At 49.5% G+C, this 18,603-nt stretch overlaps 1 protein-coding gene and 1 long non-coding RNA gene across 6 annotated transcripts in view; one reads left to right on the forward strand and one right to left on the reverse strand.

Moving 5' to 3' along the window:
- Positions 1 to 5,863: 5,863 nt before the first annotated feature.
- Positions 5,864 to 13,452, reverse strand: YAE1 (YAE1 maturation factor of ABCE1). Its single transcript, XM_001370786.4, has 3 exons — positions 12,823 to 13,452; positions 10,720 to 10,841; positions 5,864 to 9,951 (listed from the first exon to the last, which is right to left on the reverse strand). The coding sequence occupies exons 1-3, from the start codon at positions 12,955 to 12,957 to the stop codon at positions 9,528 to 9,530; spliced, it is 681 nt and encodes a 226-aa protein (XP_001370823.1). The 5' UTR covers positions 12,958 to 13,452; the 3' UTR covers positions 5,864 to 9,527.
- The window catches only part of LOC107649721 (uncharacterized), a 66,267-nt gene continuing 60,618 nt past the window's right edge, over positions 12,955 to 18,603 (forward strand). For all 5 annotated transcript variants that reach the window (XR_008913303.1, XR_008913301.1, XR_001623911.2 and 2 more), the window contains exon 1: positions 12,955 to 13,089. This is a non-coding gene — a long non-coding RNA (uncharacterized LOC107649721). The remainder of the gene's footprint in view (positions 13,090 to 18,603) is intronic.

The following is an 18,603-nucleotide window of genomic DNA, read 5'->3' on the forward strand; positions in this document are numbered from 1 at the left end:
ATTGAATATTGTGTATATCTTTAGTTAGAAGTGAATTTAGAACTACAAAATGATTATGTTAAATGATCAATGGGGAGACTAGTCTCCCAATGATCATCAGGGGGGATTGTAAACCTCAAATTTCCTTAGACTTATAATTGTTGAAAATTTCACCATTGGGATATTTCATACTTGGAAAATTTCTTACTGATAGTCTATTGGAATGGGAACTCCATTGGCATGGGAGGTTCCTTCTCTTCCCTTCTTAAGATTACTTTAGGACAGAAAACCTTTTGCTGAACAATGGAAAGGACTTTGACCTATGCTTAAGCATAGAACAGGAATTTCTTTGAGTCTTGATTGATTTTAGAATTGATACAATGGAGATACTTGGAATAAATCTCCACCCTATTCAGTCCTAATAGGATTGAGTAAGGGCTGCAGCCTAGATCAAAATTTAATTATTCCAATCTCTACCATACTCAAGTTAACAGGATTTAGAAAGGGCTGTAGCAAAGGAGTATAGATTTAATCATTGGAAAATATGACCTTCAACAGACATGTGCAAAAAGCCAGAAACCTCTGGGCGGTCCTGGGTTAAGCGAGAGCCTCCATTGACAGGGAAATTGATGAAGGGTGATTGGTAGATGTGAGGACTGAGGGGAGGCAACTTGGATGGTGTCCTTAAAGATAGGAGGGTCTGGAGACTCGAGAGGGGAGGTTGAGTTTGGAGCGGTGTGGTTCCTGGGCTCGGAGGAAGCTTGCTCTGGAGGAAGCTGAAGGTGGGGGCCTCTGAGACTGTTTCTCCATTTTGGTCACGTGAGTAATAGGGACTGATCTCTTTTCTTTGCCCCAGCTATCTAAGGGCTTGGGCCTTTTGGCCCAGCCTAAACAGAAGGGGTATTTAAGCCCTATTCCCTTCTCTCCCCTTTCTCTCTCTATATATATCTCTAATTCCTTTCTTGCTCCTATTGTAATTAAACTCCAAAAAGGCTGACGGCTGACTTGAGTTTTTCATTTAGGAATTACATAGCTGATTCCTTGGCGACCTTAAATTAATATATATCAGTCTTTTAAAGTGATTCCCTTGTAACACACCGAGGGCCCGCTGGTAAATGTTTAACATCAGGCTCTCTGAATAGGTACTTAAAAAAAAATTCCAAGTGCTTACAAATCCCCAAAAAAGGAGCATTTCCATATATAAAGAAAAAGAAGAGAGAACACCAGTGAAACCAGAGATCTCCTCTGTGTTTAGCTTATTCTTCTTCATGTTTCCATTGTAGATCCCGTCCAGGAGTGTCCCAACCTCTCCCCACCCTCCCCGAGTCACATGGGATATCTTCAGGGAGGTCAACTTGCTCATTAACTCCGTTTTATCTTTCTGTTTGCTTTCTGGGAGGAACATTCTCAGTTTACTCCTCCAGGATTAGTTCTGTGGAAGACACATACTTTTTTTTTTAACCCTCATCTTCCATCTTGGAATCAATACCATGTATTGATGCAGGGTTAGGCAATTGACTTACTCAGGGTCACCCAGCTGGGAAGTGTCTGAGGTCAGATTTGAACCCAGGACCTCCTGTGTCTAGGCCTGGCTCTCCATCCACTGGGCCACCCAGCTGCCCCAAGACACATACTTTTAAGTTTAATCTACATTGTTAACATCTTCTCTCATGTCTAGGCAATCAGCACAATAAATCATGCCCTGATTTGTAGTTTGCCAAGTTCTCAGCTGTAAATGCTCTCCTGGAAAGTTTAACCAGCAGCTCTGAGAGCTCTTTGGGGCTGGCTGCAGAACCTCTGCCTCAGCCCTGTGTGAGGACGGTGGTGCAGGTCCCCTTCTGAGCCCCTGGGTGGTCCTTCCAACGGCCTTTGCATGCTCGGGAGCCCCAGGCCCAGGGAGGAGAAGCTTCAGGGGAGGATCAAGGACCTCCTCTCCTTGCAGTGGCCCCTCTACTTCCCATCATTCCCTCTCCCACTGGGCCTTCCTGACTCTGCAGAGAATTCTTTTTCGCCCCGCGGCTCCCTCCTGCGGGGACCTCTTAGACTCTTTAGTTTCCTCTGAGGGGGCTCTCCCGGGCCCTGCCCCATCCCTTTGCCTGTCCCATGTTCCTGCCCTCCAGCTTACACAAGCTCTTGGAGGGAGGACCCAGCTTCTTTTTGCCTCTGTATCCCCGGCTGAGGCTGCTTTTCTGACTCTTGGTGAGTCCATCTGGGGTTTTCTTGGCAAAGACTCTGGAGCGGTTGGCCATCTCCTTTTCCAGTGCATTTTACAGATGAGGAAACTGAGGCAGCCAGGACTAAGTGACCTGACCGGGGTCCCCCAGCCAGGAACTGTCTGAGGTGGAATTTGGCCTGGGCAAGAGGAGTCTTTCTGATCTGAGGCAGCCCCTCGAGGGCGGTGGCAGGAGCAGGACTTCTGCCTTCTCTGGATGGCCCGCCGCAGGGGTGCCGGGGGAGGTCCGCTGGACAAGCGCCTCTGCCCCCACCGGCCAGCGCCCGGAGCCCTTCGTCAGGCTGGCAGCTCTTGAACCCGGGCCGGCCCCCTGGAGCCCTCAAGGGCCGGCACTCTCTTCCTGGGGGCCTGCTGCCGCCTGGGCGTTTCTTCACGTGATTCCTTGGGATCTTGTTCTAGTTCCTCTGGAAACAGTCTTCCGTCTTCCGGTTCCGGTCCCGCCCCTTGAAGGGTGGGAATGACTCCGTCCGTCCGCGGGGTTCCTCCCAGGAAGCGCAGGCCTTGAGGAGGCGCGAGGCCAGGCCTGGGCCAGGGAGCGCCCTTCTTTCTGCCTTGGAAAAGGAAGCACAAATGCAGTCGGTTCTCCCTTCTTTCCGTTCATGGAAGACGGCAGGGACGTCCGGGCGGGCTGGGGCAGGCTGAAGAGGAGGACGCGGCGTGGCAAGGCTGAGCTCCAGACCCCAAAGGAGGGCTCGCTTCTGGGATGGCTGCCCTCCGCCTAGCCTGGAGCCCCCAGAAGCTCAGCGGCCGGTCCACCAGCCCCAGAGCCGGGACAAAGAAAAGCGAGTTTTGGCGGAGGAACAAGCAAACGAGGATTTCTTTAGCCCCTCCGGCTTCCCGCTGTCCAGACGCAGCCTCCTCAAAGGCCACTTCACAGGGAAGAAAACTGAGGCCACCCGTGGTTAGGTGACTTGCCCAGGGTCACACAGCTAATACACTGGGCTGTTCCTGACTCTAGGCCACCCGGCTGCCTTGAAGAGAGACTCAGTGACCGGCTCAGGGTCACAAAGCTGGTCCCTAGCCGAGGCCAAACTTGAACGCAGACCCCAGGCCGGGCGCTCCATCCTCTACCCCATTTCCTATCCTTTGAAAGCCCCGGGAAGCTTTAGGGCCAAACAGAAGGGCTGGAGGAGAGGCAGGCGGGGAGGAGGGGCCAGGAGGAGGGGCGGGGCTCAGGGAGCTCCCCTGGGCCTGGGCCTTCCTCGCAATTAACTAAAGGTTTGACTCTGGGCTCCATGAGGAGGGGGAGGGGGAGGAGGAAGGGGGCGTTTCTCGGAGACCCCCCCCCCCCCGTTTCCTTGGACACCCCTTTAGGAAGCCGCTTCCACGGCGGGTCAGGTCGGAGGAGATACGGGGGGGGGCCTTGCACACCCCAAACCTTCACGCTGCCAGACGGGGCTCCAGCCTTTACTTCTGCCGCCACTGGCTCTGCCTTCCCCACAGAAGACCGTCATCCACCCCGGAGGCAGGGGCTGTTCTTAGGAGACTGGAGAGGGTGGGGAAGGTTGCCTGAGGCAGGACTCGAACTCAGACCTTCCTGACAACCAGGCCAGCGCCTCTAGACAGGCTATCCAAAGAGCCTTCTCAGGGGTCTTTTTAGACCATAATTCAGGAAGAGGCCGGGTCAGAGCCAGGCGCAGGCGCAGGTTCAGGGCTGGGCGGCTCCTGGGGACAAACCCAGCCGTGTCCATCTGGGTCCATCTGCCGCTCCCTGGGCCCCCACCTGATCCACCAACAAGAGAGCGGCTTCCAGCAGGGTCTGCCGGCCCGGGGCTGGAAAGGGGGGAGCTGGGAGAGCCCGGTCCGCACAGGCCCTTCAGCAGGACGTCCAGAGGAGGGTCCTGGCGAGGCCCGGGGCAGGCCGGCCGGCTGGGGGAGGGGTGCTGGGGGAGGAGAGGCTGCCGGGCTCCTCCCTGGTGGCGTCTGCATTCTCTGGGCTGGGGACTCCGGAGCCGGGCGAGGCCCCTTTTCTTCATTTCTTGTTTTTTAGCATTTCTCACCTTTCAATCGAGGGAACCGAGGAGAAGCTGAGACATTCTAGAAGCATCTCCGGATGCCATGACGATGGAGTCGGCCAGCCTAACTCCTGCCCTTTCTCTAAACAGCGTTACTTGGAGGCCGCTGGGTGGTGAGTTCCAATCCGGCCTCAGACCTTTCCTGGCTGCGGGACCCTGGACCAGTCATTGGCTCTTCTGCCAGAGCAGCCATTCTTGTATCATAAGAGAGAAGGCGTGGCAGGGATCAGGGAGCTTGATAAGTCTGTGATTCTGACGCAGGCTGGACACCGAGGCGGAGGAAGCCCTCACCAGCCCTGCGGAAGCAAACCGCATGGAACTGAAGCAAGGAAGAAGTGGATTCCTGAAGACAAGGCAGGGCGACAGGGCCAGCCGGAAATCTGTCCGCAGAGGTTTGGGGAGTTGACCCTCCCCCACCCCCAAAGGCACATCAAGAAGGTGGCACAGAGGAAAGTCAAGGGGGCCTGCGTTCAAATCCTGCCTCAGACACCTAGTGGCGGCAGGACCCTGGCGAGTGGCCTCCTGCAGCCTCATTTCCAAAGTGCAAAATCAGGAAAATCACACTATCTGCCTCCCAGAGCTGTTGAGGATAGACGGAGAAAACATCTGGGAAGTGCTTGTAACTCTTAAAGTGTTTTATATATACACATTAGTTGTTATTATTAAAAAAACAAACCCTGACCTTTGCCTCAGAGCTGAGGCAGAAGAGGGCAAGGGCTGGACCATGGCGGCAGGGACTTGCCCAGGGTCATGCAGCCAGATGTTCAAATGTCTGAACCCAGGCCTGGCTCTTGTTGGCCAGCCCCGGGAGGCGCAGAGCCTGGGAGTAGTGAGCATCTCCCTGGTGCTTGTGTAGCCAGGAGCTGCTTCCTCCCTCTCTAAAGCCTGGAGGGGGGCCAGCGTAGGGGAGAGAGGGAGCAGAGACTGCCTCGAGGTGTCTGGGCCACCTCCACAGACCCTGCAGGCCGCTTTGGCTGATGCAGGGGGGCCGGGGGATGCTAGGCTTCTTCCCCAGGCTGACTGGCCTGGGCCCTCCTCTGCTTGGAGGCAATTCCCTATGGCTGTCCATTGTTCAGGGATGGCTTGTCTATGCTAAGGGGATCCCTGGGCCTTGTTATAATTAAAATTCATCTTGGAGACTCACTAAATTACAATTATTTATTAGTAAGAGAGAGGAAGAAACATACTCTCAGGTTGCCCTTAACTTCCACAGCCTCCAGGCAGACCCTGGATTCAGCTGTTTACAATCTGCAGACAAGGGGCCCAGGTGGTGGGCTGGGCTGGGCAAGAGGGGAGCCTCCCAGTGGGGCCTATCTTTTATACTGCTGGTCACTGACTCCTGGGCTCTCTGACGGGTCAACCTGGGTCATGAGTTCTGACCTCTGGGCCTGTCACCCACCTCACAGGGGCTTCTGCAGGCTCATTCAGGATGCCAGGGCTCCCATCTAGGCTTGCAAGGACTGGGGGGATGGGGGAGTGGCCTCTCAGAGAGCCCCGGCAGCCCATGGTGGCCACTAGAATGGGTCCAGGGAAGACAGCTGAAGTGGGGGCTGTGTAGGGCTAATTTTAGGGTTGTGACCTAATCTAAATTAATTTTGGTCTCCGGGGAATATCCCAAATAAAATACCCAAGTCAGTTTGGAAATTTATAGTGGTTTAATTAATATAGAGGGAAGGAATTAAGGAGAAGGGAGAGGGAAAAGATGTAGGATTTCTCCCGCCTGACCTGTGCCAGGGGGAGTTCAAAGTCCTCTGCCACAAGGTCTCTGAAGAAGATTAGAGGCTTTCTAAGAGGATAGTGTTTGGAAGGTAAAGGAGAAAGAATCAGCCTAAACTCTGAGAGAGTTCAGTAAAGATGCCTCACCTGAACTAGGCTACTCTGCTTCCTCCAGTATGGTATCAAGGAAAACTCACCGCTAAACCCGGACAATAGCATCCACCACCCAAGATTCCGAAACACTCAGCACACTCCGCCAGCCACCTCTCCACCACCAAAGAGGCCAGAGAGAGGAAGTGACTCGAAACATATAGATGGTTTTTACATCACTTTCCTGCATCTCACCTATACCAATGGTAGCATAAGCTTGAGTTAGGACAGCGCAGAGGTCTGTCAGTTGTTTCTGATTTGTCACTTGCTAGCACATGTCTGTCATAGGCCCTCCTCCTAAATACTTAATACTTGAGTATGGGTGTAGACATTCCTGTTTTTGTTAGACTGAGTAGGGTGGAGTAATCTAAAGTTCACAGTTGGGACGCTAGAGCTGAAGAGGGACCCAAAGCAAGCAAAGGGACATCTCTTCTGTCGTGACTGCCATCCAGAACAAGGGGGGCCCTCCAGGCTGGCTGACCACTCTTTAAGGCAGTGGTTCTCAACCTTCCTCATGCCGTGACCCCACAATACAGTTCCTCATGTTGCGGTGACCCCAAACCAAAAAATGATTTTGGTGGCTGCTTCAAAGCTGTCATTTTGCTACAGTTATGATTCGGAATGTAAATACCTGATATGCTTGTGGATTCTCATTGCTACAAATTGAGAGGTTGAGAACCGCTGCTTTAAGGGCTTTATGGGGGCTTGGCCTTCCCCTCGGGGCAGCCTGAGAGCAGCCTCGAGCTGGGTAGGATAAGCACAGTTCTGGCTTCGTAGGCAGATGAAACCCAGCAGTTAGGGGAGGTGCAGCTACACAGCAAGGGCCAGAGCATCTTCTGACTCAAGTCGAGGCAGTTCCATCACAGAGCCATCGATCTCTTAAAGTTCCAGAAGAATCGCTGTCCCCTTTCATTCAGGTACAAACAGCTAGCCAGGACGCCATCCACATCCTGGCCCATTTTGTTTGCTTAAATGAGGAGGGCAAAAAGGGCACCTCTGGAGGTTAAGCAAAGGCTACAGGTGGGTCTTTGGTCAGTTCACCCAGCATAATTATTTGGTATCAGGCTGCTCCAGAACAGCGATCTTAGCGTGCAGCACTATTAACATTTGTTCAAGTGAAGAATCCCTGCACATCCACTGAATCACAGCCTTTAGTTCACTGACAATTCCAAAAACCATCCATCTACACTTGTACAAAACCAGAAGACATAAGCCCCAAAGAGGCAAATAGGCACAAATTGCTGGAATCGTCATCCCCATTATTGGCTTTCTACAGTCTTGGCTCAACAACATATATAAGAGAAATCAGGAAACATTTTAAAAATACCAGATGGAATATATAGCAAACAAATAAATATACACAAACATCAAAACCGTAGTCACCACATCCCCTGCCATGTTCTACCTGTGCAGAATTGTATAATACTGGGTAGGTATTATTAGTGTCCACTTTGATTGGAAAAAATCACCAACAGAAAAAAAAAGAAAAAACATTTTCCCTTTAATTTGTCTCTTTAAATGATGTGAAATCCCCCCAGTGTCAATCACCCTCAAAATTCTATTTTCAGTGCCTTGGAGAGCAAGCAGTCACTCCCAAGGGAAATGGAATTTACAGTCTTCTCCAGTGGTCACCCCTATAGTTTGACCTACTTTAACCTTCCAAATGAAATAAAATAAAAAGGTAAATTATATATATATATATATATCCACATATATAAGGTATCCAATATCCATAACCCTACACATATAACTGTGTAGGGTTATGGATATTGGGGCCAGTTAACAGAAGATCTTGGGGTTGGGTAGGCTTTTAAAGAGTTCCTTTATTCTTATCCAAGATAAAGGAAGGAAGGGAAGGGAATTGGGATCATCTACCTTGAAACTATAAATAACCCCCCAAATCAAGTTCTTAACTATGGCAGTTGGTATCCACACTATTTAACACTTCTCTAACTAAAAAATCCTCCAAGTAGCTAAATTAACCCTCTTAGTTGATGTATAAAGAGGGTAAGGACTTGAAGGTAGCAGGACCAGGCCAAGAGAAGGCAGCAGGAACACTGACAGTTGGTGCTTGGATGTCTTGAGAAGTGCTGCTGGAAGTCACTCTATCAGCTACAAGATACACTTGCAGGGACCCAGGAACCAGCCGTTGGATGAGACACAGTCACAAGAGAGGGAGACAGTCCGACTCACGAGGTCCACCTGAGCATCTAGACTCACTGCCGCCTCTAGCTTCAACGGTCACCCATCAAGCCCAGCTCGCACACCCCAGAATTCTGGAACCTCGCTCTTTGCAGCAGCTCCTGCTCCTTTTTCCCCTTAGAACAACCCCCAGAGGGACTTTATTCCGGGCAGCACCGGAGGGCAGAGCAGTGGCCAAAGGCTCAAGGTGAGGCTTCCCTAACAGACCTTCTCATGAAGTAGTGAGTTCTCCTCATGGAGAAGATGCCAGCAGACAGCCCATGGCCCCTCCTAGGAGCAGGAACCCTTGTAGGCTGCAGTTAGGACTCAGCCACGATAACCATTAAGGCTCCTTCTGACGCCACACAAAGCCAAGCACGCAACAGTTCAAGATGGTGTTTGACCCTCCCGTGTTCGCAGGGACAGCTGGGGGTGATGCGCCCCCAATGGCGAGAGAAGACCTTGGTCTCACTGGATGACAGTCAGGGCCACGGGGGAGCCACTCTCCCTGGTGGAGCCGCCATGGTTCTCTTCACTACCCATCCACGACCCACTTCACTGGGCTTCCACTGAGGGATGCCACAATGAGCTACAGAAGTGGAGGTCACACAGAAGGGCCCGGCAATGCCTGTGTGGTTGGCAGACAGAGAGATCAACTTCCCATTCTGTGATGAGGTTAGCAATAAGGACATCCAGGAAGAAATGTGAGCTCAGCCTTCATCTGCTGGAGCTGCAAAGTCTGAAAATCACAGCTCCCAACCAATGATGGCCTGACAACAAGGACTTCAAAGCATGGACAAAGGTACATGAGGCAGACCCTTCCTCAATGCATGACCCTGGACAAGTCATTTACCCTCAACTGCCCAGCCCTTACAGCTCTTCTGCCTTGGAATGGACATTTAGTATCAATTCTAAAATACAAGATAAAGATTTTTTAAAAGTGCATTAGACACTTTACAGAAGAATTAGGGAAAAATTCTTCTGGGATTAAAGATTTTTTTTTGATTCCTCATTCATAAGCTAAGGGAGCAAGAGAGCAGACAGGTGCAAAGTTGGCAGGAAGAGCCTTGACATGGCCAAAGAGGCTTCTTCCAAATCCAGTTTAAATGAATGTTAAACATTACTTTGTCTGCAAGCACACTTGTATCACTGAGTAGATTAAAGCAGAATTCAATAAATATTTTGGTCCCACGGCTGATAAAATACATTCTATAAAATGGTTTTTAAAAGATTATTTGGTCAAAAAAGGGAAGCTAGATCCCCGGCTGCTTGATGTTTTGTAGGATGTCTACAGACAACCCCAGCTGCTCCACTATGCTGGAGGTTTGTTCTAAAATCCAAGAGAAGCTCGGCTTTGCAAAAAGCGCTCTGCTCTGTGTGCTACAATCTGTAGAATGGGAACAACTGGTCCCGTTATCCTTCTGCAGGCAGTTTTTGTTTAGCTCAGCCTCGGGCCTACCAAGTCTTTCGCCTTCACCTTCCTGAGCTGGGACCGAAGGACCGAGGTCCATGTCTTGAATGGAGTCCAATAAACCTCCCACATGGGGCTGGGAAGGGACAGAAGCCATGTGCTGGAGCACGGACTCTTCACACTGGCCGACAGCATCCAGAAGGTGGTTTATGGGAACGATCCAAGGGGAACTGTTGTCCTGAAGGTGACACCAGGAGAGCAGGGCGCTGGAGAAGTACAAAAGCAAGTGATAGAAAGGGAGAAGGTAAAAGGGTGTTCCCAGAGATCCTGTCAGCTTCCAAAGCACATGATTAGGTGATGGATAAAGATGTTTAATGATGACATGCCAAAGAGAAGGAAATAATCAAGAGGGTCCTGGACTTTAGGGGCGCTTAAAGGCTTTCCTCCCTTTAAACTTGGATAATATAGTTCAAGTTTTGTAATCACTTGATTTTTTAAAACATTATTAATAATAAGTTTTATTTCTCCTTATGATATAGCACTTAATTACAGTGCCTCCTATGTGCCAAACATTGTCTCATTTCATTGTCATGATCAGCCCTGGGAGGTAGGCGTTATTCTTATCTCCATTCTATAGGGAGATGAGGAAACGGAGACAAGCAGAGGTGAAGTGACTTGCCCAGGGTCACACAGGTAGGAAATGCCTGAGATCAAACTCAAACCCAGATCTTTTTGACCCCAGGCCCAGGATCTCTCAACTTTGCCACAGAGTTGAGTAGCCCACAAAGGAGCAAATAGAAAAACGGAACCAGGTTCCTATTCTTCCCTCTTCATTCATGCCCCCCACCCCCCATCGTCCCAACTCAATTGCCTATAGGGCTGAATTTTTACAACCGAAGAAGGCTGTCAGGAACATAATCTGGTTCTAGATATTTCTTTCACAAAGATTTCCAGTAATCTTCCGGCCGAAAGAGTTTAGAGTGAAGCGGCTACAAATGATGGTTCCAAGGAAGAAGTAAGTTCTTAGGGGTTACCTGAGTGTTCCTCTGAGCTGGCCATAGCAGATAATGACTTCAGCCCCCTCCTTGTAACCTTGATTGAAGCCCTGCTGAAGGACAGCTGCTTTCCCAGCATCCACACCATCTCTGTAACCTTCCTAGAAGCAAGGCAACCAGGAGAGAAATGCCTGCTGTGAGTAAGAGCTGGGAGGAAGACCATTTTCAAGTCCTGAGCTAATGGAGAAGACAAGGCCAGAAGCCTGTGGAAATTCCGCCGCGGCCGAGGGTCTCCTCGCATCGCCTCCCTCAGTCATGGGGAGAAAGAGCCCTGGGAAGGGAGGCGTTTCTGGGAACGCCCCTTTCCAAAGGGTGTCTGGGATTACAGCAGGGACCTGGCCCATCATCCAGAGCAGACCACCGGGGAGAGCCTGTTTCCCCAGGCTCCGGGGGGGATACGCTGTCTACCTCTCTTCACCGACTGAGGCCGGATTCTGTCTGACTCTTGTATTCAGTTTGGGAACATCTGAGGAAGAATAGAGAGAACATATCACCGGCCATTTAAACAGAGGGCGAATCCTGCTATTGCCAAGGCAGCTGAATTGAGGAAGCCTCTTGATAACAGAATCATGGATTCAGGCCCCCCTCAGGCTAGTTCGAGGCTGTCATTTTACAGAGAGGACATGAGGCCGGGACAGGGAGAGGGATTTGTCTGGTCATCCACAATTCATGAAGTCCCAGGGCCAGCGATGCTGAAATCAGGAGTTTTTCCTCACTGAGGCACTGGCACATCTTCCACTTTCACTGGAGGGGGAGGAGGAGGAAGGGGGGCCCATCTAGAACCTGGCACTAAAGTACAAAACCTAGACTTTGGATACATGGAACATGGGGGAAATGGGGGCTGGGCACCAAAGCCTTTGGCTAGAGATGACTGAAGATGGCCTTTCCTACAACAGAACGTTAGTTCCCATGATATGCACCTTTGCCAACACAGTAACCATGAAGTCATCCAGAGACCCCGGGGGAGGGGAGGCTCCCCCCTCCCCCCCCAGGACCCACGGAAAAGGCAAAGCAGGAACCTGCCGCCTCCGAAGTCCTCTTGGGCTTGGCTAGGAGCCCCAGCTGCCCCTGGAGGAGAAGCAGGAGCCCCCGCCTTGCTCTTCCCATTCACTTCTCTACCAGGCACTGCTTGAATGTGTGTGGCTGCCACCAAAGCGAAAGGAGGTGACTCAAAGGACCCCCAATGCTCGGCGGTCCCTGGGTTACTTCCCCAAAAGGCTCTCGCCTTGGCTTTGTTGCTGCCTCCAAGGCTTAGTCTACAGCAGCCCCTTCCTAAATGCTTGTTGAACCCATTTATTAAGGACTGAGAATCGTCCCTAAGTACCAGTTCCAGGGCGGAAGACCAGGGCGGGGAAGGGACTTGTCCAGGGTCACCCTGCTAGAAGTGTCTGAGGCGCACTGAACCCCGGGCTCGGGCCTCCCATTCTCCCCTGACTGTCCCCTGAATCAATTCTTGCCAGCTTCTCCTCGAGCCTGACAGTGGCTTCTGCGGCTCCTTCAGGTCCCCGTCCCCCGGGCTGTCTCGGGCTTCACCCTGCTCCACCCTTGGGAGCCCAAAGCTCGACCCTGCTCCTCCGCCTCAGCACCCGCTGGCGGGCTCGGGACCCCGGGATCTGGCCCAGGAGCGCGGACGGGGGAACCTCCCTGCCCCATCTAACTTTCGGGCCTTTTTAGGTCTTTTCCCCGTGGTGCGCGGTGACGTAAGCCCGTCTCTGGGCACTCTTTTAAGGTCGCGGCTCCCAAGGGCCCTTCCAGCCTTTTTCTCTTCTTCAGCTTCGGGCACACACATGGAGCTGAAGCACGGAGCCGGCGAGAGAGGAAGCACTAGGTTTCTCCCGGGTAGGTCCAGCCCCGCCGGTCACTTTTGGACATTCTAGTAGCATGCCTCGGGGGTCGTAAAGAGAAAACAGAGCCCGCGCAGCAAGATTAGGACACCGGGTTTGGGGGAGGGGCCGATCGCCACGTGCCAAATGCCCCGCCCCTGACGCTGATTGGCGGCGCTACAGTATACGTCACTTCCTCTGCCATCATTCCACTACCCCCGCGGTCCCCGCCTCTCCGGGTTACTGAGACAGGTCTCACCCGCACACGCCGCTCCACCCGGTTCTTCCATTCCCGCTGAGCTGGCAGAGTCTCGTCGGCCTCATCATCAAACACATCCGCATCGGCGCCCCCACCCTGCCCTGCTCTCGCGCAGGTCGCCTTAAGCCACGACATTGTGACTTCGCCGCCGCCAGGCCCCGACCCCGGAAGTGCCCGCCCTTGCTTCCGGGGTGGTGGTGGTTATCGCAGGGCGGATCCCGGAGCTCCACCCTTTTGTTCTCAGACGTCGCCTGGAGATCCGCTACGGTGGGCGACCACGCGGCCATCTTTGGGGAGGGCAAGCGCTGACGTAGGGTTTTTTTTTTTTAATCCTTACCTTCCGTTTTAGAATCAATACTATCTGTAGGTTCCAAGGCAGAAGAGCGGTAGGGGCGAGGCAATGGGGGTTAAGTGACTTGTCTTAGGTCTTCCGCTAGGAAGTGTTTGAAGGCAGATTTGAACCTAGGACCTCCTGTCTCAGGCTCTCAATTCACTGAGCTATGCAGCTGCCCCCTGCCAAACGGTCTTATGTGCATATCCAGGAAGTTACAAAAGCCTGAGCTATGATGGCCATTTTTAGGGAGGGCGGACCTTGCCAAGAGCACGCTTGCACCGTGATGGCCATATTTGTGAAGGGCAGACGCTGCTCGTCCTTCACGGCGCATGCTTAGAAGGGAGCTATTAGTGGCAGGACTAAACCGGAAATTCTTGCTCCGTAGAGGCCATCTTTGTGAAGGGCAAGTGCCCTCCGCCCCACCCTACAATGAGCGCAAATGCTTGCTGGGAGCTGCCAGGGCCATCTGCAGTTCTATGATGTTGCTGGACCTTCTAACGTGCTGGTGGCCACACAGCACCTCCTGGAGCCTCCTACGCTCCACCTGAGGAGAAACGGGCTCTTGAAGCTGAAGGAATGTGCCCAGTTTCACAGTCATACCCAGTTTCAGATTCCCTGACCCCCAGAGAAGCTGCGAGGGCGGGGGATAGTGCCCCAATCCAGAAGCCTGCACGGGGTTCAAGTTCTGTCGGGCACAGCCGGTCTTCTCCCAGGAATCCCTCCCCTCTCCCCCCCTCTCCCCTTCTCTATGCAGGATGATATCTCTGCTGGGAGTCAGGCATTGGGCAGGGGAATGGGGACAGGGGACACAGACACAGTGACCAGCCTTGTCCGCAGGGAATTTAAAGTCTATCGGGGCAGAAGCGGGGTTTGGTGTGGAGGAAGCTCCCCAGAGCCTGGAGAGGGCACAGTGGGCTTCCCGGAGGAGGATCTCCCCAGCGCAGGTCCTCTTGCACCTGGGCACAGGCTCTCCATTGCCTTTCTGCCTCTCCCGTCCTTATGCCATTCCTTGTGTCATCCGTGCTTATTTCCTCTCACACAAATGATTTATTTGCCCAGATTCACCCAGGGAGTAAGGCACCGCTGGGGCTTTGAAGCCAGGTCCTTTGATTCTCAAAGCAATTAATAAGTGTGGCTGGAGATGGATCATGGGATCATAAATGGCGTTGAAAGGGCCTTTCCAGGGCATTTCGTCTAACCCTGCCACAGATCTTTGCCTGGGACTAAATTCTTACAATGACGACACACTGTTATATTTCCAAAAATCATACTCTAAGCATTGATTAAGCTATTATTAATGATTGCTTTTTTGGTCACAGTTCCCCCTTTGACTTCCACAAATTACTGGGGAGTAGATCAATCAAACACTAAGCTTAGCATAGATTTCTAGGGACGTTCCTCGACTGGCTACGCAAAACTTTGTGGCCGAACTTTCCGAGACATCCAGCCGGTCGGTCATCATCTTCTGGTGGCTGTGGTGCGGCACAGTGAGAAAGCATTGCAGGGATTGGTCCAGAAATGGGAGGGGTCAGAGGTATGCGCATGGGCAGTGCATCCATCAAAGCTGCTAGTCCCAATCTGAATTTCTTGGATTGTTCTCTCTGTCTGGGTGTCTGTTTGTATCTCTCCCCCGTTACAGGACGGGTTTCTTACCACCTTCTACACACACTCAGGTCGGAGCCAGTTTAAGAAAAGGGTCATGGTCTGACCCAGCTAATGCCTCAGCCTGTCATGCTTTATTTCCTTTTCCTTCCATTGCCAAACTCTCAGCCTCTTTCAGTTTAGTTTCTAACCCTCCTGTATTGCAGAAACTCGGTTATCAGTGCTCTCTGAACTGTTCTGATGGGCATGCAGCTGAGAGCATTGGCTTTCTCCCAGCCAGTGCGTGTGTGATTATTGTTTGTGAATGTTGTTGCCCTGAACAAATCCTCTCCATCCCAGCTGTCCTTGGTGACTGGCTTCGTGACAGCTGGGTGACAGCTTCTTGATAAAGGGCTTTGAGAAGCGACACAAGCTATGAATCCAGGGGATTCAATCCTGAGTTTGCTGTGAAAACCTCCTCCATAGGAATCAGTGTGCCTTTCTTTTTAGCTCAATATCTTTCCCCCCAGTTCTGCAATATCAGCTGTTTAATGGTACTCTATTTTCTACCCATATTTCTCCTTGTATTTTGTCCTCATCCTTTCTTTCAATGTCTTCTAGATCTCCTCATATTCTATTGTTTTATTTTTTTAATCTTCTGGGCATTTTGCAAAGCTACAATTTGTTTTTAATGTGCTAAATCGCCTCATATTTTTTGCAAAGCTCCAAGCTGTTGAGAATGCTCTCAAAATGTTGAAGAATCAATCCAATAAGAGAAATACTCGCAACTCTGAGCCCTTCCTAAAACCCCATTTTGGGAATGGGAATTCTAGGATGTTCACCAGTTTTATTGAGTGATATACTCTGTTGATTTGTGACTTTAGACCCCAAAGATAGCTAGCCTCAGGGGAAAACATTTAACTGCTGATATCAATCTTGGTAGAGAGGCAGCATGATTTGATGAATACAGAGCTGAATTTGGAGCTAGGAAGACTTGGGTTTAAATTGCATCTCGGACACTGACTAGCTCTGTGATCACAAGCAAATTACTTAACTTTTTTGAGCATCAGACAATTAACTCCAAGACTTATTTGCTAAGTTAAAATATGGGTTGTGATCTTTCTTGGTGCCAGGAGTTCTCTTACCAAGGAAATCAGTTTCTCAACACATTGTTAGGTAAGCACCACAGTAGTGACTAAAGCATATAACACATTTCCAAAATGATCTTTAGGGTTCTCTTCATCAATGAAGCTGTATAGCCAGGACCTAGTGCATTCTTTCTTCACTTTGCCTCTATCTCAGGAAGGATTCCAGGAGTATTTGACCTCACTCATTCCTTGACTCACTCTTTGGACTTCTATTTTATTTAAATATATCTGCTTTGAACTAACTGTGTCTTCATATGACTAGTGAAGGTGAACACATTGGTGGGGTGCTCATGAGCCATGGCTTTTGAGAGGATTCAGAACCACAGAATCTGGGGTAGCTTTATCTAGGGAATCCACTGTATTAATTGAAGTTTCTTCAAAGTGCTAGTTGTGACATATCATGCAAACAAGGCATCAGATTTAGTGTATAGGCTACTTGCATAGCATACTCTTTGAACAACATATGCATTGTCTCTAATCCCTTTGTGTCACTGTGATGTTCCTGGCAGTGACAGTTGTTTGATGTGTCATACAAAATAAAAATGGTTGTTGCTGGGGGGAAGGGGTTCATAGGATCCTAGAATCATAGAATTTTACATTCAGACCAGACCTCACTTCAACTTGAACCCAAGCAAAAACCCTCTACAACATTGTTGACACATGGGCATTTATTATTTGCTTGAAGTCTTCTAGAAAGGAAAAGGAGTGCTTTGTCTCCTGATCTACTAAAGATCTCTAATGGGGTTGATGTGGGTCAGATCTGATCTAAGATGTGTTCCAGAATTCCATTAAGAATATAATTCAAGCTGACCGGCCTATAGTTTTCTACCTCTTCTCCCTCTTGGGCCACCTTCCCCTTTTTTTCACCCTTAGCATTCATCAGTAACCTCAGCTCTTTGGTATTTCATGTTATAGTAACTATCTCTTCATAACTTGATTAAAAAAAAATTCCTTCACTTTTAGATCTCCTCTACTCCTATAACTTCAGAAATTACCTCTAAAGAGATGACTTCCAAATCTCTCATTCTGACTTTTACCCTGAGCTTCTATCCCATGTCTCTGGCTGACTGCTGGACAGTTCTAGAGGGAGGTCCTCAAACTCAGCATTTCAAAAGTCAATTCTCCACCTTTGCCCTCACTCCCAATTTCCTTTTTTGTTTTTTTTTTTAATTTAAAGTCACCATCATTCTACCTGTTCTGAAGCTTTCGTAACTTTCTCAATTCTTCATTATTCCTCACTTCTTCCATTCCCGAACTAAACATCCAATCAATTGCCAAGTCCTACTGATTCTGCTTCAATCTTTGATCATTCAATCTCTAGTGTTTTCCCTCTCTTTTCAGTTTCCACAGCTGTGACTCTCCTTTAGGCTTTCAAATTCTTTCACTGCTCATTCAATATATCAGTTAGAAAAACATTTGTTAAGTGCCTACTATGTGCCAGACACTGCTAATTTCTGGAGATACAAAGTGAGGAAATAAACAGTCTTTCCCCTCAAGGAATTTACAATCCAATGGCTGTAGGGGATGGGGGAGCTAACATGCAAATAATGATTTACAAATAAAATAGATTGGAGTTATTATGGAAGGAAGGTCCTAACCTAAAGCAGTATCAGAAAGGTTTCTTACAGAAGGTGGAACTTAAACTGAAGAATGCTAGAAAACCCAGGAGACAAGAGACAAGAAGGAAAAGAATTTAGGTATGGTGGACAGTCTGATTGTTGTTGTTTTTATTACTATTATTGTTGTTATCTTTTGAGAAGGGGAACTAGGTAGTGCAAAGGAGAGTGTCAGACCTAGAGTCAGGATGATGTGGGTTCAAATCCAACCTTGGATACTTACTAGCTGTATGACCCTCAAAGGGTCACTTAATCCAGTTTGGCTCAATTTCCTCATATGTAAAGTGATCTGGAGAAGGTAATGGCAAACCACTCCAGGATCTTTGTAAAGAAAACCTCAAATGAGGCCACAAACATATATATACATCTTTCCAGAAATCTTGTATGATTTTTCACATATTCCTGAGAGACCCCTTGTTGGAGGAGAAACTTTGATGGGAGGCTTTGCTCTGCAAATAATATGTTTCATCATAGTGAAGAATAAATACAATGGGATCTTGGATTCTCTGCACCCAATGTCAGTTCTGTAAAGATGTGGGTCATCTATAGAATATCGCTTGGCAAAGCCTGTCTTTTCCCTCCTCATGTCTTCATCATGGATGCCCTCAGTACATGCAGAACTTGTTCTCATAGAGTTTTTGTAGAGATGGGAAAGGGGAGACATCAGTCAGTTTCATTGATAGTTTTGATTATTTTCATAGTGATGATAATTGATCTTAGGATTATGATCTAGATACTGGCAGTTCCTCAGAGGCCATTTAGATAAACTGTTTTATAGATGAACACACTGAGGCCCAGAGAGGTTAAAGTCCCAGTATCACACAAACAGTATTAGGGAATTAATTAAAATCCATTAAGGAAACTTAATTCCTCTGACTCAAAATTAGTGTTCTTTCCACCATCAGCCTGGTGATTTCTCCTAAACATTTGGACTCTTTCTACTTCAGGTTTCTTGAGAATCAGTCCTTTAGTGACTGTACAACTAGCTCTTTTGTACCTTGTGTAATATAGGTCGATAAGGGAGGTTACACCCACCCACACTGGTGAATTGGGGAGAAGGAGAGAAAGGGTTGGGAGAATGAGAGGGGGGAAGAGGTTGATA

Source organism: Monodelphis domestica, chromosome 7, assembly GCF_027887165.1.
Source record: "Monodelphis domestica isolate mMonDom1 chromosome 7, mMonDom1.pri, whole genome shotgun sequence".
Classification (NCBI taxonomy): domain Eukaryota; kingdom Metazoa; phylum Chordata; class Mammalia; order Didelphimorphia; family Didelphidae; genus Monodelphis; species Monodelphis domestica.

Excerpts from the sequence above, each read along its gene's own strand:
- YAE1 (XM_001370786.4), bottom strand. The coding sequence starts at position 12,957 with ATGTCGTGGCTTAAGGCGACCTGCGCGAGAGCAGGGCAGGGTGGGGGC. Across the intron at positions 10,842-12,822 it reads GGGTGGAGCGGCGTGTGCGG|GAAGGTTACAGAGATGGTGT; the intron begins GTGAGACCTGTC and ends CCTTGCTTCTAG. Across the intron at positions 9,952-10,719 it reads CAGCTCAGAGGAACACTCAG|CGCCCTGCTCTCCTGGTGTC; the intron begins GTAACCCCTAAG and ends GTACTTCTCCAG.